At 38.9% G+C, this 24,535-nt stretch overlaps 1 protein-coding gene across 1 annotated transcript in view; it reads right to left on the bottom strand.

Moving 5' to 3' along the window:
* slc2a9l2 (solute carrier family 2 member 9, like 2) overlaps nt 1–23,693 on the bottom strand; it is a 144,831-nt gene extending 121,138 nt beyond the window's left edge. Inside the window, 3 exon segments of the mRNA XM_038697097.1 lie at nt 6,556–6,654; nt 17,675–17,752; nt 23,579–23,693. Coding sequence (XP_038553025.1) covers nt 6,556–6,654; nt 17,675–17,734 — 159 coding nt within the window. The 5' untranslated portion in view covers nt 17,735–17,752; nt 23,579–23,693.
* Between the last annotated feature and the right edge of the window lie 842 nt (nt 23,694–24,535).

Below are 24,535 nucleotides of genomic sequence, written 5' to 3'. Positions count from 1 at the left end.
AGCACACTCCACAAGAGGCATCCACAGTGGGATGACAGTGGACAACATCTGCACGGCGGCCTCCTGATCGTCCCCATGCTCTTTTGTCTGTTTCTACCTGTGGGATGTCTCCCGTTTCTCTCTGACTCACTCAGTACTGAGTGTTTTGGCTGTGTTTTTGGAGTGATTCTCCTTGTGAATGTGCAATGCGCCCTCTCCCATGGGACGGTGTGGGGGGGCGGCCGCTGCTTACATGGCCCTGCCTTGTGCGCAGCGGATGCGGTTGCTGTCGCGACCCCGCCATCGATGCTCGCACGCACACTGACAACAATGCCGCGGTCAGAGGGCGACTGGGTGGCTCATTATGGCTCTGGGCAGGTGACTTGTGCTTGGTGGTACTGTATGGGCCAGAGAGGCGTTGACTCATCCTGCTTTGCCTCTAACCCAATAGCGATAGCCTTAGAGGGTGAAGCCTATATGAAATAGAACAGGGGTTACATACTGTAACCCGGATTCTATGAGTATAGGCGCAGCCCTCTAAGTTGAAGGCCTCACTGGACCTTGGTTCTCGCATTTGGGAGCCAAAGGCTGGGTCTCACCGTTGTATATATACACAAGGTGCGGACGTAGGATAGGCCCACGCAGTGGGTGGGCGTAGACTAAAATTCTCAGTTCCGCACAGGCGTGTGCAAGGGGTAAACCCAATAGCAATAGCCTTAGAGGGCTGCGCCTATTCTCATAGAATTTCTCGTTTTCCACTGTGGAAAAGTTGTACCTGACCTGCTACCGGGTACGTTTTTTCGTATCACCTCCGTCGAGGTTCCAAGTGAGCATGAGGCGATACTAACTTTGATCACTAAATTCACTTCTGAGAAGTTTTGAGGTGAGAAATCAACTGTGTAGATTTTGAATATTCACAGTTTTACGAAAAGTGATGGCGGAACAAAAGTGTGCTTGAAAGTTTTCGGTGGCACTGGTTGCAGTTGTTATCATTGTCTGACATGGCTCAGGAGCAGTGAGGCTGCGAGTGCCTTGTTTGTTAAGTGTTAGCCTGCAAATTTACCTATGTGACACTGACGTGACTTCAGAGTTCTGAAAACACCTCAAAGTTTAACCTTTGTTTTATTGACATCAAAAGAAAGGGAGGTTAAAAGCTACACTGGTTTCTACAGCGGTTTCATCACCCTTTCCCTGCAGTTCAGGCAGCCAACTCACGTGGAACAGATTAATTAACTACCAAGGATCTGACTTTATCACTTTGTGAAAACATACACCAGGCTCAGGTGACAAATCAGGCTATGCAGAAAATCAGTATAAACATGATTATATGAAATGCAGTAACCTGAACAAATATGCTGCAGGTCAGTAATCAGATTTATTCTTTCCCTTGTCAGAACTTATTTTGTATCGAAGATTCAAAATGCCTATATGAAAAAAAATATTTTTTATATATGATTTGTCTGCATCATTATTGAAAAACATATTTTGCTATTTGTCTTTAGTGACTGAATCACTGCAACATAAATTTACCATGCCACATAAAAAAAATCAACACTACAGCGAAAACAAAGTAAAGAGGTGAATTGTGTTTGTGTGGTCCAGCAGAGGGCAGCACATGTCAGCGACGATGGTGCAAATGTTTTGCATTTATCTGTTTAGTTGCATTCACTGATTTATTTAGACTTACAGAGGCTGCTTAGTGTCCCTGTCAGTTTAAGTCACGCTTTAAATCAAGTTGTGTTAATAATGAGAATGTATCATTACTTGTAATCATCCTTTGATGCCTCTCCACTGCTGTCGCAACACTTTCCCTGTATGAAGTCTCTGTCAGGCACATAAGCCGGTTAATGCTAAGGAGTCTGGCTGGATAAGTAGGGTTTCTATCATCCTTTGCTCCGACTATGGAAACCAGGTTTCTCACATACAGTACATGATGTTAAAGACAAACTAACAGATACAGTAACTACATAAAGCCAACAGTCTCCCAGTTGAGGGCTTGTAAATCTGGTGGCTAGATTTCCATCACTGGTTGGGAATGGAGTTGAGAATGAGGGGTATGTTAATACCAAGTGTTGCTTTTGACCGCTTATTCTGCAGGAGGCCAGAAATGATAATAAGTTTGCCATCTGATTGCATATTTATTGTCTGAGATCGTAAGAGCTACCAGTTTATTAGAATTTAATGGGCATGCATTTTTAACACTGCTTTTGATATTCCTTTGCCAATTGCAGTTTCACATTATAAAATTGGCTCGCTGTTGGAGGCAGACCTCTTGTGCATGAGGGAAACTGAATATTGGCTTGCAGGGTTTATAGGCTGTGTGTAATATTTATTGGGTTTTTATTGGATGTGAACCTGTATTTTGTAAGGTAATGTTATAAGGTTCCTTAATGATCTTTTCATTCTGTAGTTGGCAAACATGCAGTCAAAGAGGGAAGCTGCTTGTTCATTTGTTTTGTCTGAATTTTGTAAAGACAGCAGGAGCAGTGGTGGACCCCTACGATGGTGGAGAGGAGCCAGCGCTAGCTTAATGAGCAGCTTGTGTTTCTGATGAGCAGAAGCTATGAAGGAGAATAAACAACAAGCAGATACTCAACATACATATGAAGTAACCTTAATGAATATTTTTTACCAGCTGGGCTGAACAGGAGTGTTGATGGGATATTTGGATTTCTTCAAACTTCATTGCTGACACATTCTCATGTAAATTTTTCAATCTTAAACAATTTAATTATTCTCATGCATTGCTGGGCAAATAGCAGATAATGGGCATTACAATTATGACCCTGGAGACACAATTTCCAATTAGACTCACAGTTCATGAGTGAGAGATGCCAGGTTTCCTCACTTTTCCTTTCATCCTCCCATTGTTCAATGAATTAATTTCACCACTCATGGCTAGCACTGTGATACACACAAGACCTAATTAAAAGAAGAAACGCACTGTTCATAGACAGCATTGTTCTCTTAAGAATCTAGTGGAGGAGTGGTACAGATTTTTAAACCTTTGCGTCACTGTATCTAATTCAGCATATAAAAGCTAACATGTTGAAGGCTGGTTGCTTTTTACCTAATTCTCTCGCCGTACACTAGGATTTACTTTGGGACGACGCAACACATACAGTACAGTATAATTCAGTAAATAGTAAAACCCTCCAGTGTCACATATTTAGGAATAATCCTGATTTATGAGCTTCAGAGACCAGCCTCTGTTTTACACTATGACCTTCCTACTTTCATTTGCATTCCAATATGTCAAATTAGGTTATGAAATGTTGGGCCCTCCAGGAGGAGGCGCCTAAGACACATACAAGGTAGCCCCAGTTCGAGTCTGCCTGGGAACCATTTCCCCCACTACCCTTTATGTTTTTACTTCAGTGAGAACGTCCAAATGGCAACATGCCAAAAAAAATAAACTTAAAGACCTTCAAGGTTTCTCAATCAGCTTCTTACTATGAGTTAGGGGGTCCTTTGAAAACCTGAATACAAACCTTTCTGCCAAAGTTAAAACAGTTTTGGTTATTTCAAATGAGATTACTGTATTTTAAAACAGCAATCGGGATAATGATAAAGTGTGTTGAGAGTTTATGGTTTTTTGCTCCATGGCCACCAGATAAATGTCCAATATTTACTCTCTTTTAGCTCTGTTTGGAGTCTCTACCAACTCCTGAGGAAAAGATTTCTCTTTCGCTATTTAGCTGCTAAATGCACCACTGTGTTCACCAGCTAGTCGCTAACTGTGTCTGTCTGCCATTTGGTGCTGAGCAGGTAGTGTACATTGGGTTTTCAGAGCTTTTTTGTTGAAAACAGCTGCCTGCTGCAACCAAAAACTATGCTATGACAGCAGCGAGAGAGCCGAGGGAGCTGCAGATTTGTGTGATAATTCTTTGTGGCTTCATTTTTATTATGAAACTAGTAGTTATACTAGCTTAATGTTTTAAACCATGGTGCTTTAAAAAAAAAAAAACTACTACAAAAACAATACTACATTTCCAAATTCCAAAAATATGATAAATCACTAACTGCCCACTGTTCTGAAATGTTTGCATAAAAGTGGATCACAACATAATATTTATGATACCTTACTTTTTAAAATTTGTTTGCATTACTGCTTGTGTTTATACTCAAGTCTATTGTACTGTATTAATCAGAACTTCAGACACAATCAGTGAAAGATGAAATCCATTTTCTGCAACTGCAGCATTGAGGGTTTTACAGTTTGAATACTAATTAAATGACCTTTGGAACATCTAATTACCTCTAAGAAAAGAGGAGGTCAGATTGAAAAGTATCCATACATACAGTCCCCTAGTGGAACTGTAAGCCAAATTCCTTTGTTTTTGTTGTTCACTGAAGACATTTGGGTTTAAGATCAAAAGATGAGTATGAGTATGAGTATGACACAAGAGTTCAGAATTTCAGCTTTTATTTCCTGGTATTCACATCTAGATGTGTTAAATAACTTAGGACATACCACCCTTTGTATTAGACCACAGCATTCTTAGGTGAGCAAAAGTAAAGGAACAAATAATCTTAAAGTAAATAACATATTTGGTGGCATAACCCTTGCTTGCAATAACTGCCTCAAGCCTGCGACCAGTCGACATCACCAAACCGTTGCATTCTTCATTTGTGATGCTATTCCAGGCTTTTACCGCAGCTTCTTTCAGTGCTTGTTTGTTTTGGGGTGTTTCTCCCTTCAGTGTCCTCTTAAGGAGGCGAAATGCATGCTCTGTTGGGTTAAGGTCAGGTGATTGACTTGGCCAGTCTTAAACCTTCCACTTTTTTTCCCCTGATGAAGTCCTTTGTTTTTTTGGCAGTGTGCTTTGGCTCATTGTCCTGCTGCATGATAAACTTCCTCCCGATTAATCAATATATTTCTCCATAAATTGGCAGACAAAATGTTTCTGTCCACTTCTGAATTCATTCCGCTGCTACCATCATCAGTTACATCATCAATAAATATTAATGAGCCTGTTCCAGAAGCAGCCATGCACGCCCAAGCCATGACATTACCTCCACCATGCTTCACAGATGAGCTTGTATGCTTCAGATCATAAGCAGTTCCTTTCTTTCTCCACACTTTGGCCTTTCCATCACTTTGGTAGAGATTAATCTTGGTCTCATCAGTCTATAAGATTGTGTTCCAAAACTTTTGCGGCTCATCTCTGTTCTTCCTTGCAAATTTCAATCCGATTCTTCCTGCTGATGAGTGGTTTGCATCTTGTGGTGTGGCCTCTAGTCTTCTTCAGTGGATTGTGATACCTTCACCCCTGCACTGTGGAGGTCATTGCTGATGTCACTTACTGATGTTTTGGGGGTTTTCTTCACAGCTCTCACGATATTTCTGTCATCAACTACTGTTGTTATCCTTGGCTGACCTTTTTTGACGTCTGTTGCTCAGTACATCAGTAGTTTCTTTCCTTTTCAGGACATTCCAAATTGTCGTGCTTGCTATACCCAATGTCTGTCCAATGGCTCTGGTCGATTTTCCTTCTTTTCTCTGCTTGACAATGGCTTGCTTTCCTTCCATAGAGAGCTCTCTGGTCTTCATGTTGGTTTATCCTCTTTAACAGGAAATGCAATCTTTATAGGTTTGAACCAAGGATGAAAACTTAGATTAGTCATGCAGAGTTATTTAATGTTTGGACAATCAACCTAAAAGGCAACACCTGGGCAACAAGAAACATCTGTCAGTCACATGTTCCAGTAGTTTTGCTCACTTGAAAAATGGGTGGGTTCAAACAAAGGGTGGTATGTCCTGAGATGTTTAACACATCTAGATGTGAATACGAGGAAATGAGAACTGAAATTCTGAACTCTTGTCTCATACTCATCTTTTGATCTTAAACCCAAATGTCTTCAGTGAACAACAAAAACAAAGGAATTTGGCTTACACTTCCAATAATTTTGGAAGGGACTGTATAATATTACCAGACACAAAGGACTTACAGAAGATGTCTAGTCTAATCCAAACAGTTTGTAAACGTAATTGTCTTCCTGCTGATGTATTTTTTTCTTTATCTGACAAGAGGCTAACAAAGTCTCATCAATTAACACATATTCCCATTAATTACATTTCCCTCTACTCCGTCTTGACACTAATGGTATGATCACAAAAAAATTAATGAATTAAACCCCAGAATCAACATTTTTGGTTAAAAAGAAACGCCTTTTGTGATCAAAAGGGTGGGCATGTGAGATGAAAGTCATTTTGAATAACAAGTGTTACTGAGATACATCTAATTATAAAATCTGTGAGAAACTGAAACCAATAACCAAGCAGAACAACTCTCTCTGTACATATTAACATCATACATTGTGTTAAGCAAAACACAATGTCCAGTAATTAAATTACAAATAACAGAAAGCTCTATGGCACTGAATACGCTATGTAATGTGGTTTAGACTAAATCTACACTAATCTAAACTCATGAACAACTTTATTTTTGGTTCTGAAGCACCATCCAAGTGAATGTTTATGGATTTCTAATAGAGCTAACAAATGGAGAGAAATCAATGATGGTGCTCCACAAGCATACCTACTGTACAAGTCTACCTAACAGCTTGACTCACCAAAGCAGGAGCGTTGACCACAGAGAGGTTGTAGCCGTAAATGAAAGATGACCCCAGTGCACCAAAGAACGCTGTGCTCAACAGACAGGCTGTGACTGGCTGTGATGAGAGAGCACACATAACACACACAAGTTCATACTAGTGATACAAACATGAACACATTAGAGGCCTCATGCATCATCAGTGGGAGACAGTCACATGCTGTTGATCAATGTCAGGTTGGACCAAAACTGCAGCAATTCAGCAGAGGGTGTTTCATAAAGGCCCAGGTATCTAGGCCGGGAAACTGTTTTTTTTCCTTCAAATTGTCCTTGAGTGTGTCACTGCTTAAAAAAACAAACATTTACAACACAATGACAAGTTCGTGGTGGTGTGTGCATGCTCTGTTTGACACAGTTGAGAGCAGGAACAAAGAATGGCCACCAATGGAAAATGATAAAGGCAGCTGTTAGATCAGGTATTTTAGTGGAGTAACAACTGAACTGTAACTGCACAACATGCTGAAGCTGTCATAATATGCTGAAGGAGACACATAATCAATTATTTGCAAAGTATAAATTGAATTGCCAGGGTATAGGTCTAGGATCTTGTGATTGGGTAGTGCAGGTACAAAAATAAATCATAATAAGAATAAGAGAGTGAAGACCCAAAAAAAGCAGTTAATTAATACACAATCAAGATTTTGCTTATCAGAGAGTAGTCCGTCCTGAGTGGCACAAGAGAAAAGGCCACAATGGCATGAAATTCAAGCTATTCATTCATACCCTTCGGGAGAATTAGCTTGCTGAAATTTCATGGCACTGTGGCAATTAAATTATGAGATATCCTGTGTGCAAAGTTGACATTTAGGGCAGAAGATGGTGCAGAGCAGTTATTCTCTGGGGAACGTGAATGTGTTTTGATTTTCATGGCACTTTTTCCATTCGTATTGTCTTCTACACAGGTTGAAAGTGTGGCCTGATATTACAAAATAAAGGTTGTGACCAGAAACATGGGAAACATCCTCTGGGGAGTACGAATATCCATAATATCCAGTTTTATTCGCATTAAGGTAAGTAAGTGTTGTTATATCATTCTCCAATCACATCACATTGCAGCTCATAAGAAAGGTAATAAATATAAAATATGAGCCAACATAGGCACTCAGACTAAACTACACCAAAAAGGTACATTCATGATTGTATCAACAAAAATATATTATCTAGGCTTTCTCTGCACAACAACATCTATATTTAATGCCGCACATAGAGAAAAATGTACAGGTTTAATAATGACACACAGGCTTCTTTGACTTTCATTACACATAAAAGAATATACTACAAAACTATTCAAATCAGCGAGGCATGGTGGTGCTCAGCCCACGTCTTGAAGGGCTGCTACAAGTTTTACAAGCGACCAGAAATCGCTGGTCTAATATTTAATTCAGTATATTGAAGACCACATTTTCTTGACACTGTTGGGCATCCTTGATTTGCTATTAGAGCAGCCCAGATTATTATAGTACAGAATCAAATGTATCAGATTTGTCAACTAAACCTTAATTCTGTGAACTCTACTCCTGCACAATATAAGATTAGTACGCTGTTAACTTTAAACTCCTACCCTACCCGTGTTATGTACAGGGTTGTAGTCAAGACCACCCAAACCGAGACAAATTCATGACCAAGACGAGTGTTTTGAGGCTGAGACAAGACCAAAAAACACACAAATCAACTTAACCATCCTTATTCAACATTCCTTTTCCATGTACTACCATCCACCTTACACAATACATTTTTTTACGCAAGCATTAGGTTTTTGGGTGACTCTTGTTTCTCATGTTTGATCCTTCATACTTAGCACTCTTAAAGTAACGTGTCATGTATTTATGGCCATACAGAACAACCTATTTAATATGCAAGTTTTCACAGAAGTGGGATTTAGTGATATTCCCACAGTTGTCTTGAAATAAAATCCAGGGTCCTATGTTTAGATTGTGACTCCCTGGTGGAGCATGCCCCTGAACCCCCCTTGGTTTGGGCTAAGCCCCTAATCTTTCTGCCTCTGCCCCTGTTAAAGAGAGATAATCCTCCTGCCCTAACACTAGTCATTAGTAGCATCAACCTCAATATTACAGGAAACGTATTATGCGTCACCTGAGTTTTAGTGGACCAGGGGAGAAGTTGCCCTAGAGGGGGACAGAGGAGCAGAGCAGTGCCGTTTCTCTGTGGGGCGCTCTGAGGCATGTTGGGATGTGTTCACTCCTTAGGTTCTGTCCTTCGGACACGGACAATTTTGGTTAGCTGATGTGTTTCTGGTGGAGCGCACAGGAGCTCGGGCGCTTTCGGGTATTGCCTATCCCACGTGGCCACTTCAGCTCGAGTCGGCTGTCTCCGCTCCTCTCGCTTTCAGCAGGCCGCAGGGTGATGAAGGTTTCTCTACAACCGGTTAGCTTGGTGCGTACAGTGTATGCCAGCTGACCTAAAGTTCGTTCTAGTCCTAACGGTGGTATCGTTTGGACTGCAGCAGCTTCTTTAAGTTGGAAGCACCCAGCAACTTAGCGCTAACAGGGTTTCTTGGGAGTAGGTGGAAAGCTGAGTAGGCGTGGCTCAGGATTAAGTTGATCTGCTGGCTTTTCGCCTTTCCACCGGGTGCTACATTTGAGTAAGAGGCTGTTTCAGAAAAGCAGAATTTAGAAATCCAGGATAAAGAGAAAAGCGAGGCTTGACCTAGTGTGGTCGAGGGTTCAGTGCAACCTGGCTTTATCCGTTTCACAAAGCCCAAACCAGGCTGAGGAGGAGCGACTATGTCAAGTATAATACGCGTCAACAGCATTCTTCAAGAGACTACACGGTCGATCACAGACTTATTGATGCTGAAATGGAAGAGACGTGTGCAGCATTTTAAAAATAGTGAGAAACCAAAGTAATAAATAAAGTAATAAAGTAGGTTTACGAGGAATAAAAGCCCATAATTAAAAAAAAAAAAGTAAGAAACACTGTGGTAATAAATCGGCGAGAAAAAGCGTGGCAGACAATGGTGGAACGACTGAAAATAGCCTATCACTGCTTTTAACTGAAATTGTCATAATTTTAATTAATTTGTCACTCAGGAAATGTATTACAACCACTAATCCACACAGACTAAATAGGCTATTATTGGCCTAGGCAGAGGGAGAGAAATCACACACAATTCCTTTAGAAATGATGTTAAATGTCATGCTACACGCTATTAATTGCCAGCTTGAATTGAAGGCTAAATAACTAAATTTTCCCAAGAAGATTGTTTTTGGATTAATCTAAGCTTTCCTCATGTAACCTGAGCTCCCCCAAGTGGACGAAATAAGTATTACATACCATCGTCGGACATGCCGTCAATGTATATTACATTATATACATTATTTATCATGACCAATAATTTGACAATTGTTTTCCTGTTACCTAATGCTTAAACTTAGAACGGTACAACCGTTTGACCAGTGAGGTTTGATTCTGGAAAATATTTGATTATAATAGATAATATAGAATATAAATTTTTCTCCTTTTTATAGACATATGAAAAGTTTAAAAAGACAGTCCCTCGGGAAAGCGGAAACGGCCTGCCCTGCGGGAACTGAAGGACTGCCCACTGGGGAACCACGCCCCAGACAACAAAAGAGCGACACACAACGTCGTTCGCTCTGCTCTCTGGACGCTTCGGCACGCGCCCGGCGAGCCAACTTCACCGAGGTCAGACCCAGCCACGTGGTCTCGCCAGCAGCAACGAAGGAATTGCCAGACGTGCAACAGGCCAACCCTTGAGGGTTTTTCTTCAATCAGACACGGAGAACCTTGGAGAATCCCCTAGCAAAAAGCCAGGATCGGGCAGCTAGCGTGGGACCCGTGCAACAGGCCAAAGCAGGCCGCAGACAAGCAGTAAGACCAAAACAAAGCATTCTGTGGTCAGGGATGTCCCATAGTGTTAATAGTGTCTTTTTAACTCCTAAACACTTTCACTTCACTTTACTTTCATTAGTTCTCCTCTGCCGTATGAGTCAAATGCTTCCCACAATCGAACCTCCATTTCTCATTGTTCAGCCATTGTTTATTTCTCTGATGTAATTAACCACCTTTTTATATCAGCTTAGTTAGTTAATAAATTCACTGTAACCAAGGAATTGTGTGTATTGCCTACTTCTGAGTCCCTGCCAAGAGAATTTACCCTTTAGATATGAGACTGACTGATTGATTTAAGATAATTGAGCGATTATTACCTAACTGATCACTGGTGAATAATTGTATAATTATTAAAAGCTACCTAGAGGTCCGGAGACTCTAGGTTAATAACAACTCCGGTGGTGCCCCTTTCGAAACGAGAGCTTTTTTATGGATTAATATTTTTTGAATATTAAAATTCATAATTGGGTAATAATTCTCATAAATTTATTTAAATTAATAAATTAGACATGCTACACTAGTGTCAAAGATTTTACTCCTCCCATTCTAAATCTCCTATTTTAATCCTTCGGCCTACTTGTTCAAAAGTTTTATATTGATCAAGTGTATTACATCTAAAGGCGTGGCCCTCTCAGTTGCTGGCAGATACATCATGAATAAATAGAATATAATCTACTTTGCTGAAAAATGCATAATAAACAGTTACCAGGGTTAAAAGTCATGTCTTGCGTCATGTACATGTTCATTTCAGGGATCTTTTTATCCCAGAAAAGCAACTGCATATCTGTACCCTGAGATGGTATGTGAGTTTTGGCATTCCAACTTTAAGCTATGATCAACTTTCTGGCTAGATCACATTTTCCTGTTTTACTTTGTTATTATTTACTTTGTAAGAGTCTAAACCAGTCTAAACACACCATCTAGGCCACAACAAGTGGAGAACAGAATTAAGTGCAAAACAACATCAAAGGTTAAGGTAAAATATTTTAAAGTATGAGAGGTAAGTATAAGGTTTCAGCTATAAATAAATAAGTTTGAATGTACACAAAGCTTTTCTAAAATGTGTTTCATGATTGAAGTCATGTCATGTTGTTCCAACCAGCCCCATCACAGGGTTGGTTACAGCTATTCAGTGGTCCTTTGAGGTCACAGAAACAAAAATGTAACATCAAAAATGTACAAAACGAGCTGCCGTCACTGTTTGGGGGTTCTTGCAGAGCAAGAAATTGTCATTCAGCTTTTCTGTTAGTGACTTCCTAAGTCCTGCAAATGTTATGGCACAGGTTCCTGGGGAAATGTTTATCATTTCTCCGGACAGATTTAAAATTCTTCGTCACCATCTGCATAACGATACATGGCCAACACCACAATCACCAGCCCTTATTTTCTGGGACTAGCAAGACAAAACCAGAAAATAATTGTAGGTTGTGCACGTCTCCAGAAATTGACGCTACGCGTCCGCAAGATGCAATTCAGCACATGAACGTGGGGGCAGTATGTTGAACTGACTGGCAGGTCAGCGGCACTCTACTGTTCCACACACCAGCCCAGGTGGTGGCCAACCACCATTAAACGCAAAAGAAGAAGGTCAGCAGCAGACTTTAAAAAGGAGATTTATGGCGGGATGTTTACAATAAAACTCCTGGAGCTAGTCCGCAATTACTCGTTATGATGTCTCATTAAAATCATAACCTCTGTGTCGCTATGTGTGGTTTGTTGACGATGTGCAAATTCAGAGGTTGTCAAGGAAGATAATCGTGTGTCAGCTGTCGTGGAAATGATATTCCTGGTGAGGGTTTGAGCACATAATTGAGTGACAACTAACCATTGTCTTTGAAGAATTTATTAATAAAAGAGAATAAACAGAGAAGTACTAAAATACATATACAGCTGGTCCAGAGACCTGCTGCCTAGGGCAGCTTCGGGCGTCTGAACCTGAGCAAAGGGATGCATCATCATTTACACAGTCTAGGTTTCTATGTTTTGGGGAACAGAGATCCTCTCTCAGCCTTGAATGAACATTCCAGGAGAGGAGAGGAACAACAAGAGGGGGAAAACACCAAAACAATCTCACAGCTCTGACCTAAACCCTAGTAAATGTGGACAGACTAACATAAGGAGTATAGGAGAGGAAAGGTTAAGGATAAAAAACACAATACATATATCGATAAGCCATTATAAAATTATTAATAACAATTGCAATAATAGTAAAAGAACATACATAAAAGATTAAATGTAAGAGGACACAATTTCCTGCCATAACATCAGCGAGGGATGATCTGGCCCTGATCTGCCCCCTAGTGGATTCACGTTTAATCCTCCATGTACACGCAAAGTATGCAGGCAAGTATGTGAACAAAGCCATTTGCGTCGCCGACCCCTGTCTACACCTACGCATAGTTTAAAAGCAATTATATAGGCGGCGTAAGAGTGTTTTTATTTTCAAATATTCCTTTAATTCAACTGATTACTCAGTTTTTAGCCATGCTAGCGGCCTATGGCTCTAAGGATAGCAATATCAGTCTGTCTGTCGGTCCACCACTTTGGTACAGACTTATGTCTCAACAACTATTGAATTGCCATAGAGTTTTGTACAGACATAGTCTCCAGAGCATGAATCCCACTGACATTCCCAGATGGACTAACATGGTAACATGCTAAAACAAGATGGTGACGATGGAAACGTTATACCCATTTAAAATGAGCATGTTAGCTTTGTCATTGTGAAGATGTTTGCATGCAGATTTTCGCATTTAGCTGTACCTAAAATACAACGTAACAGAGAGGTTAGCGTGGCTGTAGACTCTTAGTCTTGTTATATTATATTTGTATAATGACAAAAGTTCAAAATAATGCTGATGAGTTTGCAGATTTTTCAAGAAAAACTAAATAAAGATTCATTGTGCAATTTTCCTCTTACACAACTTACACAACTTAAACATACTATATTAATATCTTGGACAAAATCATGAGGTTGAATTTCAAAAGGGATTAATTACCACTGTAATTATGACAAACCACTTCCCCAGAGTCTGGATGTGGTCTAGAGGCAATGAACACTCTCCTTTAGGTGTCTCATACAATGTTAGTTGAATAAGAACTTTTGTATGCACAGCATCAAACTATACTTTACACTGACAGCCCAGAGCAACAAGCTAAAGTCATAGCTACATGATCCAACGCATGGGGATTAGACACGGTAGGGGCAATTAGAGGAAGAGAGTGGTTGAAGTAGAAGGGAAGGGATGGAGGGTTAGGGCTATGGTTGGAGAAGATGAAGGCAAAATGAAGGATTAGAGTTCTTAATGATGAGCACAACATGTTGTATCTGCTAAATGAAGTGAAGCAAAGCAAAAGATGGCATACAGATCATTCAAAGTGTCTCTCTTTCAACTTATTAAAATTTGTGATCGGATGATACTGCAGCTATCAGCATTAGTAATTAAATTTCATGTGTTAAATTAGGCTCTGTACGGGAGATTAGCATATAGCTTACGTTGTTAAATTACTTTCTCAAAAGAAAAGAGGAGCCAAAGTAAAAGGAACCACATCTGAGTGAAAGGACTGTTTATCAGGTAGTGATAAGAAGGCCAAGCAGAGCATAAGCAGGAATGAATGTGAAGAGTCTTCGTTTTCTATTTGCATATGTTATACATAAACAGGCATATGCAACAGCGTCTGCTGTTTTGCATGATCATTTATTCCCATTAGTCGGCATTGCTCTACAAATTTTGAAAAATGCATGATTGTGTGCGTCACGAGGTTAGTGTTTGTAGTGAGGTGCTGATCACTGGAAGTAGACTTGAAAGTGGGAAAAAATGTCGCCCACTCTGGCTCCATATGCATTTCTCTTTTATTCAGATGACATTTTGGCCCTCAGGTATTCCTCTTGATTGTTGATTTTGAAGATGGCCTGGGGGCCAAAACATCATCTGAACAAAAGGGAAATGCATATGCAGCTAGAGTGTGCGACAATTTTTTCCTGAAGGGTGCCAATCTCAAAGATGAACATTGAAGAAAGGGGGGAGGGGAATTTTGCTATGCAGGACCCAGCCCTGCACAGATAAATGTAGGAGGCATTAGGTTGGTATTTGCATGTTGATAGAATGACTGTCAACATCATAATGCCATTGTGTGGTACCACAGACAGTTTTGAAGCGCACCAAGCATCACTGTATAACATCAGTGACCAGCCAGGGAACCTTTCCTGCCTTTTGAGGGAAATCTGTACACTGATTGTAAAACTGAGCACACAGATCATTAAGAAATCATTATGAAATCTGTGCAACAACTGTAGAAGCTACAAGTAATAGAGTGACTTTATAGTACTAACACTATTGTTGAGAATCAGGGTCTAAATAGCATCAATATTTAAATTAAATAATATAATCATTATTATAATTACTGTTATTTAATAATTAATACTATAATCTAACTTAAATTCACCTCAGGGCACCACTCTTATAGAAGACAAAATTGATAGCCAATTAACTAATTTAGTCTCATAAAATATACAAAACTATCAATTTGGAACTCTGACTTTAATCAAAATGACCATCAATAGCTAGTGGGTTGAAGAATTTGGAATTCGACATCGAAGAGGTTGGCGATATATTGGCTCTTATGCAGCATTTAAGAAACCAGCATGTGTGTTCACAAGCATTTATTTAAAAGATAAACAACACACAAGTTGAAACCTAGCTAAAATGCACTAAATAACAAAGAGATGTGTCATGGGTCATAGGTCACTGACCAATATTAGCTGAAAGCTGGGTCCACGAGCTGAATTCACACCTTGGTGTGACTACCTGGAGGATTCCTGAGAAACTGAGTTCAGTGACTCAGACACACAAACGAATCATTTCATCTGTAAAGCCCCTGTGATCCCAACACTATACAATTACTTTTAATTATTCATGCACAAATGAATAATTTCCTCGTCTGTACTTTATCCTCACAGTATTATCTAAACGTGGTTAAAAAATAGCCCTCACAGGCAGACATAAACTATAGAATGGTGATATTTGTACAGTTTTCTAGTTTAGCATGACGTTTTAATAATACACAAACCCACAAACATATTTTAATTAACAAGACAAAGTGATAGTATTTGCTCGCTTAAAGGTTTTTATTCCACGCACTCATCCATGTGCTTTGTTTAGCAATCGTTTTGCAAACCCTGCACATAGTTAAGAAATCCATGTATTTCCACATGACTTTTTTTCTTATACAATGTGACCCTTGGGGGAGCTCTGTACCAGCGAGGAGGTTTACCAAATGCATATAACGTACAGTTCAATACTGAAAAGATAAAGTTCATCACTGGTAGCCAGGTTGCTATGCCAAGGATAAATGTCTGTGCATAGTTTCACGCTAAGATAGAGACTTAAGACTTGAGAGGTCAGAGAATTAAATAAGAGCTCAAACCCATCTTAAATTCCAAAAACACAGTGAAGAACTTGTTGAAACCAACCAGTTGCACAGATAGATAATGTGACTTGCTGTGAATTATAACCATTTTACACAAATGTCACTTCTTGATTGTTTTTTTTTTTTACTTGACCACAAATCAGTTGTTAAAAATCCATTCAAAATAAATTTATTTCACGGCCCAATTTGTTTTCTACTGGCTGGATCATTTTCCTATGAAGAGTAGGTCTAAGTATGTCTAGGTATAAGTAGTGCTTCTGGGGTTAGTCAATGAGATAGGAAGATACAAGCATTTTAGACTCTAGTCTCTCTCATTATTAAAGCAACACTGAAAAAGAAATGTCATTATCTATAGACTGAATACAATAACAATTTTTTATTTATTAATTCTATTTTATTTTATTAACACTTTGGAGATAAAAGAACAAAACTTTTTCCAATCATTTGACCAGTAAAATCATTTAACTTCTTTGTGCATGCATCCATTATATCTTCAGGTATCTTATTCGTGAGGAAATAAAGTCTCTCTCACACACACTTACATAACAGCAGTTTGTGCATCCATTTTAATACTCACACTCCTACTGAGCAAGTACACATGTATGAACATAGGTATTTAAATATACACCTGTTTAATAAATGCATTTCAGATTAGATTTAAATGTAAATGTTACTAATCAGGTTCTGTCCCCTTTTAAGTTTCATTGAGTGACTTATTAAGTTACTGAAAAACAATAGATAACCTTTATAATCTCAGCTCCCCAATGTAAAAAAAATCATGCATGTGTGGAAAAGATTAAGATAGCAACGTAAGTCAAAGCATTGGGTACCACCCACATCAGCTATAACACTTTATTGGTCTTGCTGAATTGGCTCAACTGTGTGGCGAATAAGATGGGGCAGAATCGGAACAGATGAAACTTTATGGAAATATTTCCGCTTGGACCTTGCTCAGTTGGCACAGCTCAAACCTGCCGCCCAGGATTGTATCAACTGGCTGTGTTATCTTTGAGGAGAAGTTTCTTGTTGCGTAGGAGGAGGCTCTCAACAAAACACAATTGCCCGAGCGGCTGGATCAAAGCTATAACTCTGCTTGCATAGAAAACATTCACTAATGAACAAAGCAATGAAGGGATTTATTTAAAGGGACTTTCCACTATGATTTTCTGTGTGCACAGTATTAATACACCTTACTGTATTTGGTATATATTTAGTTAGTAGTGATGTTTCAATGTGGGCGCATGCACAAACAGATAATTCTACTTAATAAATATGTTTTCAGATAACCAGGACTGGATTACTAAACACTAATCATCATCAAAATATGTAAAAGGTTATTGCTTTATACATCATCTATAAAATGTTATGTTTGATGTGTTTTTAGCACTGATTCAGACACAGATTCAAACACTGTTTCACTCCACTCTGTTTCAGCAGCAGGTCAATGCACCAAATAACAAGAGCAGGATTTTGGATAATAGCACAGAAATATGTGTTATGTGTAAATTACAGAGGTCATGTACATACTGTATTTACTGAAGTGCAGTGCCCTCACAAATACACCTTTTCCATACCTGACATTGCAACTGGTAACATATGACGTGACAGGCCTATAACAATAATAAGCATGCGTGACCTACATAGTGCTATTAGGACTGTCAATCTGTCAAACCAGTCAAATCTCATTCATCACAAAAGTTGTCATTATTTGGCAGCTGTAAAGTCAGAAAGATATGTACTTGGCGTAGAGTTTTCAGTGACTTAATGACACTAACCTTCTTCCCCGAGTTGCTCATCCTCTGGTCAGCCGAGGAGTCCCTCTGTGGTTCGTCCATGTTAACGTTTCAGCAACCCTAAATGAGAGGGACATAACATATTAAGACATCTAGCTCTTACAGAAGACGCATAGGACAAGATACATTTCACAACAAGGAGGGGGAAGTTAATTTTTTTTTAGAAACTATTGAGTGAAGCATCAGCTGAAAAGGAAATGACAGTGCCTCGATGTGCTGACGTGCAATACGGACACGCACATACAGACACTAGCACAACAACACAGGATTATAGATCAGAACTTGGTCACAAGTTTAGGATTTACCTTAAGACAAAGGCAACAAAGTCAAATCAGTTTTCTAACATATTAAAAGCTTCGCTTTATATAAACATCTCACCAGCACTTGACTTTCTTTAACCAATTTTTCAACAACAGGAAAAAACAATGGTCTGGGTTTAAACTGCACCACAGTTGAAGACTCCACAATGGTGGCCATGTGTAATAGACTGCAAATTAAAAAGCCTGAGTCTGCCACCTAGTGTCTATAGGACTAGTACCACTCAGAAATACTGGACAGCAGAAATCAAGAAAACAAATGCAGAAATTATATGAAATCTTTTGGTCTCCAAATGAAGTGTATAAGTATATAATAAAAGTATGTAAGTATATAATTTATTACCAAACACAGTTAGTGCTGTGCGTTGGACTATGGGATATTTTTCAAGCTAGAGGTCTGTGTTTTAAGCCCTTTGTGAAAATACTTAATTTTTACTTTTAACGGATTTAGGGCTTCCACATCCAAAACAAAAAAAGACAACATCCAAGCATTTTACACGTAACTGATAAAACTCAGTGACCTGAAGTGTGGCACTGCTGATTTCCTCTCCCACCATAGTCAGTAACATTTAGCAGCAGTCCCTGACCGGATGACTAGAATGAAAACCAGCAGGACTGCGTCCTGAGCAGCAGGATTAAAAACCACAGCTGTAGAGTGGATTCATAAGATGACTGAGGACGAATGACATATCAAATAGTCAGAGCCTAACCTCCCCACACAACGACTATTTGATGAAACCACTATTATTTTGGGTCAGTATCTCCCTTCACTAATCTGGATGCTGAAGTTGTGTTTATTCCAATACGGCGGGAAAGTTCACAAAAGGTTTTCAAAAAACAATCTAACTCGAGGTCCACTTACTACACGAAGAACTTTGACAACAGAGCAAACCATAAGATGCAGTTGAAAGATTTTTTTGTCAAGTGTAATATACTGTTCCTGTACCACACACGGGGTACAATAAAAATCATATACTGTAAGTAGTTGTTGAGTCATGAGACAAAACGCATGATTAGCCTGAGAATTTGGTTAATCCTAACCCATGAAAGTTTGTATTTACCTGTAGCAGATATATATGCACATTTAGTGCATCAGAAGAGTTGGCACTAGGGCACACCAGTAGCTCACCTAGAAGCACTAGAGCTGTAGGCTACTAAGGCTGAGTCCTTTGCGGCCAGGGTCAAAGTACAGCTCCCTCTCTCTCCCCTCTTCCTGTCTCTCGTTAGCTGTCCCTGTCTAAATAAATAAATAATAAAGAGTCAGTGCTCTTGCTGTTTGTGTAACATTCAGATGAAAACTGTTATGTCTGGTTATCCGGAACCATGGATATTGACTTGTTTAATTCGCCAAGCTTTTAGTAGGTTAGTTGAAACAAGTCACTGGCTAATGAATTCCTTTCTCTGAGCAGATAATGTTTCGTTCTCCTGTCTTTCCTTTTTTTGAAAGTCTTTAAAGCTGGTTGCTGAATTGTTTCAAGGACATTCTGCTCACTTCCAACCTCAATTAAGTTGCAAACTAAATAAAAATCAACACTATGAGCCATTCCAGCATGACAACAGTGAGTGAAAGATTTTGTACATCATCAAATCTCATATACTTTTGTCACCCCCTCCAGTTTAAACACTGGAAATCTATCTTTTGAAAGATGGCTCTGAAAATGTTTTAGCTTACTACTTAGGGAGGGCAGCAGTTGTGGTCAGTCACAGCCAAAAAATAATTTATCAAAATGTCCCCTGAAACATAAGAAACAACCACGGCTTCATAATCCAACTGTCCAACAGTTGGATTATAAACAGCTCCTTTGATTCAAGATGTAATACAAGATGACAACTAAATCTAAGTCATTACTGCTGTGTCATGCTGTTGGAGTAATGTTTGTGTGATGTGTAATCAGCTCTAGTATAATCATCAAGTTGACAAAATTGCATCTTTATCATCCGTAACTGAAGCTTTTTAATTATCTGAAGATACTTGGGCTGAGTAATATGGTTGAACAAGACAATTTGATTGAGGATATTTTCTGATACAAAATCACATACAAAGGATGCATGCATTATGCAATGACTTGCATGATATCAAACTCATATAATGCATACTCATTAAGTTGGACAACAGGACTTGCAACATTGGACAACAACTAGATAAGATGATAAGATCATGTTATGATAAAGTAACATCTTGCTAAGTCAATGAATAAAAATACTAGTAAACTATTACCTAGCCTGATTACATACTTTATACTGAGAAAAATAGTTGCATTAATTTAAAAATAGAGCATTGATTTACTGAGCAAGACAGTCCAGCACAGATAAGTATCTATGTACAGACTCTACCATGATGAGAAATTGTCCCACATACATCCTACTTGATATTGAAGAGTACCTTATCACCCGCTGAAAACTCCCCTCACTGCAGTGATGACTGACTGAGATTAAAATGGGGCTGCACGATATTGGAAAAAGCTGACAATGCAATATTCTTCTTTTCTGCGACATATATTGCAATATGAAAAAATATAGGAATTTTCACCAGGTGACTTCAATTGCTTTGAAAAGAATTCAGCATCATAGAATTATTGGGGTTATTTGGTAGGGGAAAATGCATAGAAAATAAAACATAAATAAACTGAAAAATTTTTAGTCTGAAGACTTTTTTGAATGCAAACTATCCTTTCTTGGGCTTTTATGCAGTAAACATATTTTAAACCGTTAATTTGACTTGCTTGACATTGCATTGTTCTGCGATGTGACTACTGCGCAAGGGCACATTGCAATGAGGATGCTGAAACGATATATATTGAGCAGCCCTGGATTGAAATTGCATTTTCAATCACAACAAAATGAATACAAGAAAAATATATATTGTTTATTAACAAACACAGAGTTTATATAAACATAGCTGACTTTATTTTAAAGAACTCAATCCTAGTCTGGATTAGGGTCGACTTTCAAACACATCAGATACAGTACTCGTGTTAGCAGAACTGCAACTTTTCATTGATTGTTTTCTTTCATGGCCTACCAATGACACAGGTGGGGGTTTTATAAATTCTATTTTATTTTTGTATAAAAAGTGAGTGGTATTAATTTTCTCCCTTTTAATGCACAACATCACTAAAAAACTGTGATGTGGTAACTAAAAACAGTGTTCTCCTGCCATGTGTCTTTTGTTTCAGAAACTCTTTCTCTTAACATCTTCAGTCAGTTTAGTTTGAAAAGATCTGAAGAAATTGTTGAACATTAACTGCTCTGTAATGTAGACACTAGTGTTGAGCCAATATTACAAGAACCTTATGAAAACTCTTGTAGCCTGAACAGACAGGCCTATAGAGTCAATAAATTGTGATTCCATGAACCCATTTCCCCCCGTTCAATTACCAGGGACTTTTACCTCTTCCACCCTGCCTAAAGAATATTTACACCAGGGGCTGCAAAAATGACTGAATGAGAATACCAAGCACCCTTTTCTCCTTGCTGCGGTTGGGAAGCAGGTACTGGATACAGCAGGACAGCAGTAAGAGGCTCAGGAAGAGCTCCTACCCTCAGGCCACTAGGATCCTACATACACACACATATGTGTACACATATATTGATTATTCCTACTGTAAGTCTTTTTAATGCACAAATTGAAGGAACTGAGGGGTATTTTACTGTGACTGTACCTTATCTGATTACATGGGAATAACCTTGATTGATTGTGCAGGTTAACAAGCTGTCAGACTTCCGGACAGTAGTTGTACTAAGTCAATGAGTGATTGTAAAAATATATATATAAAAACTTCCTGGTACTTACCTTGAATAGTGTATTTAAGATACATGATGCCACTGAGGGGTTAAGATTATAACGTTTTGAAATGCTAATATGCAGCTACCAAGCAGGAAGACATTTCTTGTTTCTCCTACCATAAAAACAATGGGGAGTGCCCTTCTGGCATATCCATGCTCCATTGTTCTGCTGCATTCCTTGTACCTCGTGTACGCATGTAGAACACCCCTTTATCCACATTACTTGCCAACGTCCAGAAACACATCCCCAGATCACATGGTTTTAGATCAGAGTTACAACGGAATAGAGCTCTACCCTTCCAGCTGCCGAGGTGCATGCCCTGCTGGAGTAGAAACATGTAGCGTGTTGATTGCTAATTTCCTGGTGAACGGAGTGACAACGCTACTCTAGACAAAGAGGAAAAAGGTTTCTACTACTGGTGAAGTTGTTCCAGACAAAGTACAGCTTGTTACATAAAAGCAACACAAGAGCTTGGTCTTTAATCCCCCCCCCCCAAAAAAAAACCTCTCCTCAGAAAGTTTTTTCTATGATCAATGGATGGTTAACTTAATTATATTGTTGAAACTACTGCCTGGCAATTATCTTTATACACAAATATGTGAGCCAGTGTGAAAACTGCATAAAAGAACATCGTCATCATAAACAGAAAAAATTTACACAGTTTAACGTTGATAATTGCAGCACGTGGTTGGAGGATGGCGCAACTCTATGTGTATGTGGTTTGCTTTGGGAACTGTGCTGAAGAAACATGTGGGCCAGGAGCTGCCATGGGAAAAAGATATGGCCGAGTAATGAAACTCAGGCTTGTAAAATGAACACCCCCTTTGGGACATCTTTTTTCAGCCCTGTTGTCTAGGTAACGGTAGTATTAGGTTTCCCAGGGTGTGGATAGACCCGTCAGTGGGAGAAGGATCCTCAGGCAGACAAAACATGCAAGTTGAGATGACAAAAATCTTTTTTCTTATATTTACATTTAAATTTCAACAATCCGAAAAATATGATCTTGTTTGCTAGGCTATTTCTATATAGCACATTTCTAAAAGCGTGCACATAATAATATCTAATTATGACAGTTACTGTATCCCCTACTGTATCCCAGTGTACACTACTAAATAGCATATTATTGTTATCATTGTGCAGCATAGCATAATTATGCATGGTCTCCTCCACTGTATATTAAGTATTACTGCCCTTGGGTCATGTGTCTTAAAAAGTAGGCAAATAGAAACTCCAGTGTTGATTCTGCCAACAAGTTCTTTCCGCAGCTTATCACAAAGATCACTTTATTCTGCTGTGGTGCATAGTCCTGGTCCCAGCCTGCTTTGTTAAACATTGACTTTCCCACTGTGTCAGTGGGTCGGTGCCACCTAGTACAGTATAAATGTTTAGGTTGGTTTAGTCAAGTTTGCATTTGTACTACTTCCATTCAGAGTGGCAGAGGCTGAACATTCAATAATTTATCCTTGACATTAAGCTATTTCAACCACTGGGTTTGGTGGTTTGAACCATGTACGTTTAGCTAACAATGTTAAACATTTATCCATTACTTTTAACTGACTTTTTGTACCAGCTTCCTTGCTAAATAGTTTCACATCACGTGGCTCAGGTGTTACAGTGTCCTTTGCAGTCACAGTTGGTAGCTTTGTGGTTATTGTGGCAGTAAATATCTCTTCACTTACTGTGAGTAAATGGAAAGATTAAAAAGTAATATGTACCCACATATGTACATGATAGCAGGATCATTCATTCTGGAAAAAAAATCAATAGAGAAATAAAACTCACCAACTACTCTTAAGACTCCTGCCGTCCAAAATCAGCCGTTATCTTGCAAAGTCCACAACCAAAGTAACTGCAAGCTAAGCACATAATTGAAAAGACACCATTATCACATGAGAACTAGCTGGCTAACTTAATTTCCTGAAACTGGACATGAACCAAAAGGGGCTGGAGCCACAGGGAAGAGTGCTGCTAAAGGAGTCCCCCTTCTTTGTGATCAGTGAATCCCTTACTGTATGCATTTTATCTGGTAAAGCAACATAAGTGTTTAGCTTGCAGGAAAAAAATATTAAATGACGTAACAAGCTTTATTTCCCACTGAGCCTTTTCTTTTTCATACTTTTTTAGCTACCGTGCGTTATATAATGTGGTCCAATAAACATGGTTTAATTAAACATTCAACACAAGATTGATATTCTTACTGTAGTTTCCACAAAGCTGACATTAATGACACTTAAGGTTTTTATCTCACAGTGTGACAGAATTAAACCTAACATCAAGCAAAATGCTGCTCTTACAATGCATGAATGTTTATGTTCCACTTAACTTTTTATCTTTCCTTAAAGTTTGCTCTGCCATGCTTTCATTTATTCCAACACAAAAGATGGTGTGTTTCAGGCAAATTGTTATATTTTCTACTGCTTCTTCTAATAAGTATTATAACGTTGACTTTCTATGCCGTGCTGTTGGCCAGTTGGCAGATCATTGTAAGACCAGCAAACATGTGGTGCTGGAAGGGGAGGAATTAATCATTGGTTAACCTTTATTCATGTTCTTTACTGTCTCCAGCAGCAAACTGTGCATAAACATTGTGAAAGAAATACAACCCCTCTGAGATTTGTTTCATAGAGCTGTTTTCCAGATATTTTACCTGTCCCTCTTCCCGGGAGCAGCAGGACTGGAAAGAAACTGGCCTTGAGTATACATTGTTACAAATTTTGTCCCTTACCTTTCTACATGTAA

The sequence above is a fragment of the Micropterus salmoides genome, unplaced genomic scaffold, assembly GCF_014851395.1.
Source record: "Micropterus salmoides isolate LMB-PRFRI ecotype aquatic unplaced genomic scaffold, ASM1485139v1 Ms_hic_scaffold_4, whole genome shotgun sequence".
Classification (NCBI taxonomy): domain Eukaryota; kingdom Metazoa; phylum Chordata; class Actinopteri; order Centrarchiformes; family Centrarchidae; genus Micropterus; species Micropterus salmoides.
The sequence above is the reverse complement of the archived record's forward strand: the minus strand, read 5'-3'. Positions and strand labels throughout refer to the sequence as shown.